Here is a 4,208-nt window from a genome sequence, read left to right on the forward strand (position 1 = left end):
GGGGGGGGTTATTTATGCCTCGCTGTTTGTTTCCAGAGCTATCGGGAAAGAATCGTCTTCTGCAGGATAAAGTCCCTGTCTACGCGGGCGAATTGCCCGTGTTCAAAGTCTAATGGCAGGAGACTATCTAATGCAATCTCCACGAAAGGGATGACTTTTACAATATATGGGCTGATTGCAAATAAGTTACTAATAAGCCGCTTTGGCTTAAGAAGGGCTCTATACATTATTTCCTAAGATCTGTTTATTTGCAAGTGTTTCTTTCTTTCTCTTCTTTTTTAAAAAGTATTTCGTTCGGGAAAATAACAAAAGTACAGAAGTTAATATTTAGACATTCATGCTATTAAGTAATAGAGCTATAAACGCTCAAATACGGACACTTTCATTTTACTTAACAATAGATAACACAAAAGCAACAGTGGAACAGGCCAAACAAAAGCGATCACCAAAATTGTTGTGACAGAACAATTACCCGTCCAGAAAATTTATTCAATATGCTTTACCATTGCATTGACACAGCAGGAAAAAAAAGCCCAAATGTTCAGAGAATAATACAACAAGGCAGGAGGTATTTGGAAAACAAAAAAAAGATTTATTTTGAAATACACTTTTAAGAGATACTTTGACTCCCAGATTTGTTATCAATGTGCATCTGACATGACAATACGAAACAAACAAAGAAAACCACATTCTGTACAGAGCTCTAAAATGAGCTGCGAGTATCTACAAGACTAGCTTTACGCTCCCGGTGTGGGTTGGAGAGGGGCCCGATCCTGCAGTCCACACTCTCTAAAGGAGTTTTGCAGACGTGTGGTAGGAAAGATTGGCCCCTGAGTCTGCATGTGTGTCTGTGCGTGTGTGTATGAACGTGTGTGTGTGTGTATGTGTGTCTGTGTGTGCACGCACGTCTGTGAGTTCCTACAATAGAGTCCTTGAGCAAAATTAGCAACTTGGAGCTGCAGAAGCGGGTGCAGGTCCCTGGCTGCTCTAGAAGTCCTGCCGCGGAGTGTGAGTTAGACTGTGCCGCCGTAGATCACAGTTTCGCCTGAACACTTTGCCGCACTGCTCACAGTTGTAGGGCTTGATGTCTGTATGGGTAAGAAGGTGAGTTTTCAGATTACTTCTTTGATTAAAGGTTCTTCCACATGTGGGGCATTTGTGTGGAGATTCCTGTTCAGATTTGAAGCAAGCAAAGGATTAATCCTTTACAAACTACCTAAGTTATAGATTTTAACTGCATTTTTATTACTGTGTATTACTGCACTTTTTGTCATCACAATGCATAACGTGAATATCGGGAATCGGCACAAACCGAGTGCGGGAGCCCGAGCCGACGCGGCAGCAGCCGCCTGCCCGCGCAGGTCTCGCTCACAGCTCTCAGCCCGCGGCGCTGCGCGCTGCCGCAGCGCGCAGGGAGGAAACCGCAGCGCGGCCGCCCGCCGCGGCCGCCCGCCGCTGGTCGCGCCGCTGCCGGCGGGCTAGCAGGGCGCTCCGCGCCGCTCCGCCGCCGCGGAGGCGCGCTCTGAGCCCGCAACGAAAAATGCTGCAAAGCGGCGGCGCTGACAAAACCAAAAGCAAGGCGCGCACCGCCGTGCGCACCACGTCCCCGGCGCGGCCGCCGTTCTTAAGCGAGTCCTCCGCGGCCGCGGGGGTAACCTCCGGCAGTTTTCCCACCCAGCGCAGCGGCAGCAGCAGCGGCAGGCGCGGAGGCGCCGCGGAGCCCCCTCGTCGCCCCGCAGCGCCCGTCTCCGGGGCCGCGGGCCGCCCTGCCCCGCTGCCGGCACTCGCGAGGCGGCGGCTGGGCTAGCGCCGGGCTTACCTGCATGTGTAAAGTTTTATGGACCGCCAGGGTCCTGGACTGGCAGAAGCCCTTCCCGCACTCCTGGCACTTGAAGGGTTTTTCTTTGGAATGGATATACCTGGAAGGCAAGGGAGGGGGTGAGCGGCCCGCTGGAGCCGCGGGGCCAGCGCCCGCCCCACGGCCCGGCTCCCCGGCAGCGAGCCCGGCTCCCCCGCGACCCTGCCCGCTCCTTTCCGCCCTCTAGCACTCTGCTTATGGTCAGCCTCACGCAGGGGTTCAAAACTTTTACAAAAATTTGCATCGACGCTTGATTGCCCTCTCTGGTGACACATTAGGACTGCACGAGCGGAGCAGCATCCGCACCGCCTGCGGGATCCCAGCGCGCTCCCCCAGAGGCAGGCGGCTCTTGGCCGCTCAACGCCCCGGGTCGCGCCGGGATGCGACGGAGCCAGGACGCGGCGCGGGGTGAGTGCGGAGCTCCCACCTGCACCTCGCCCTCCTCCCCACCCCGCCGCAGGAAGGCAAAATAGCCCCGAGGGCTTYGCCCCAGCCCCCTCGCTGCCCCCGGCAGTGCCGAGGCAGAGGCKCCCAGCCCACGCAGAGCAGAGCACAGTTCCTGGCTGCTCTGGCTCCTCCGCAGCTGCGGAGCGCAGGCGATTCCTCCTGCCCCTTCCCGGCTTGGCGCAGAGCTGCTGGGGCGAGCACGGTTTGAGCTCCCCACAAACAGCTCCCGCTGCCCCGCTGCTGCGGCCCGGCTCCGGCGGCCTCTCGCAGGGAGCGGCCTAGGCCGAGACCCCGGGGGCGCAGGGGCAGCTGGCCCCTCACCTGTGGTCCCGCAGGTGGTCCTGCCTCCGGAAGGCCTTGTGGCAGATGTCGCAGGTGTAGGGCCGCTCGTCTGTGTGGGTGCGCTCGTGGATGAGGAGGTTGTAGGACTTGGTGAAGTGTCTGCCGCAGAACTTGCAGATGAACTCCTTTTTCGTCTTGGAGGGCAGGCGGCCGCGGGAGGGCTTTCGGTCTGGGGACAGCTTGCTGATCCCCGACAGGGGCGACGCCAGTCTGGGGCTCAGCTTGGCCAACTCCCCCACCTTGGGTGGGTCTTCCTGCGTGGCGGCCACGGCCAGGTTGGCAAAGTCAAAGCGGGGCCTGTCCTTGTGCAAGGCCGGCAGGACGTGGGCGATGGCCCCTTGCTTGGGGTGGAAGAGGTGTGTGGCGAAGGGGAGCGCRGGGAAAGGGAAGCGGGAGTCCACCAAGCCCTGGGCAGCCGCCATCTCTGTGATGGTGGAGCGGGTGATTTCGTGCACATTGGGGTAGCCCAATGTCCAATGGTTCATGTGCATGGTTTGCACGGCGCTGAGTCCGTACAGACCCTGCAACTGGTCCACAGCTGCGGGGAAGGTGTTCACAGCCTGGAGGAAGGAGTAGTTGGTGAGTTGCAGGGACGGGTGCAGTGGGATCGGAGCTGGCAGCGCCTTGCTTCCCATCTTCCTGGGGTGGGGGCAGGCCAGCAGAGGAACTGCTGCCTCTCTTCAGGGCTTCCAAGGCAAGAAATTCCTAGGAGGAAAGAGGGAGAAAGAAGGGGAAAGAGACTTTTTACTGCAAGCAGCAAGTTTCTCCTTGGCCAAGGCAAGGGAGACAGAGGAGCCGGGGAGGGCCAGGCACAACGGTCGGTGCACTGCCTTGTTCCGGCTCCAGCTCCCCGCCGCAGCCCCTGCCTCCCGTGAGTGGCGGAGAGGAGCGGCCGCCATCGAGCTGCCGAAATGAGTCGCTGAGCCCGAAGAAGCTAAAGCGAAAAGAAAGAAAGAAAGAAAGAAAGAAATACGTCTCCGAAAAATAACCTCTCCACCAAAAAGGCTAAGAAAAGAAAAACCGGCGACCCTCCTTCGGGCGCTGCAACCTCGAATTAAAACTAAGCGTGAAAAACGTCCCAGGAACGCGCGGCAGGAGCCGGGGCTGCCCCGCTCCGCGGCTCCGCGCCGTGGTCCGGGCTGCGCGCAGCGCCGAGCTCGGCCGCGGCCGCCGCGGGGACCCGGGGCCGCTCCGCAGCGCGCTGCCGCCGGCGTCGCCCCCAGCCCGCGAGTCCCGGCTGGGGCCTCCGCGGGAAGGAGGGGGCGCAAAGGGGGGCACGAGAGCCGAGGCAGGGCCTGGGGGCGAGGGGGCGGGCGGCCTTCGTTTATCCTAGCGCGGGTGCTTATTTTTCTTACTTCAGCGACAACTCATTTATCAAGATAATCGAGGCAGAGTCAGRGAACTCTCTCCCCCTCTGCTCCCTTATCCTCCGCCCGCCTCCCGCGCTGCAGGCCCTAAATAAGCCCCCGGGGTGCCGCCGTCCCCGCCAGACGTGGGGGCCGCCCCACGGCCCGCTCGGCGGCGAGCGATCCCGTCGGCAGCGCGGAGGCCCCCGCAGCCC

At 59.8% G+C, this 4,208-nt stretch overlaps 1 protein-coding gene across 2 annotated transcripts; it reads right to left on the minus strand.

The window, feature by feature from the left end:
• Positions 1-569: 569 nt before the first annotated feature.
• On the minus strand, positions 570-3,581 carry OSR2 (odd-skipped related transciption factor 2). 2 transcript variants are annotated; one of them, XM_085302007.1, is made up of 3 exons: positions 2,627-3,581; positions 1,820-1,919; positions 570-1,088 (listed from the first exon to the last, which is right to left on the minus strand). In XM_085302007.1, exons 1-3 carry the CDS (start codon positions 3,280-3,282, stop codon positions 1,014-1,016), a joined length of 831 nt encoding a protein of 276 aa, XP_085158133.1. In that variant the 5' UTR covers positions 3,283-3,581; the 3' UTR covers positions 570-1,013. The 2 variants fall into 2 exon arrangements, with proteins under 2 accessions (XP_085158133.1, XP_085158052.1); XM_085301926.1 differs by having other exon boundaries at positions 570-1,170.
• Positions 3,582-4,208: the final 627 nt, after the last annotated feature.

Source organism: Rhea americana, unplaced genomic scaffold (assembly GCF_003343005.1).
Source record: "Rhea americana isolate MKP2758 unplaced genomic scaffold, rheAme1 scaffold_0, whole genome shotgun sequence".
Lineage (NCBI taxonomy): Eukaryota > Metazoa > Chordata > Aves > Rheiformes > Rheidae > Rhea > Rhea americana.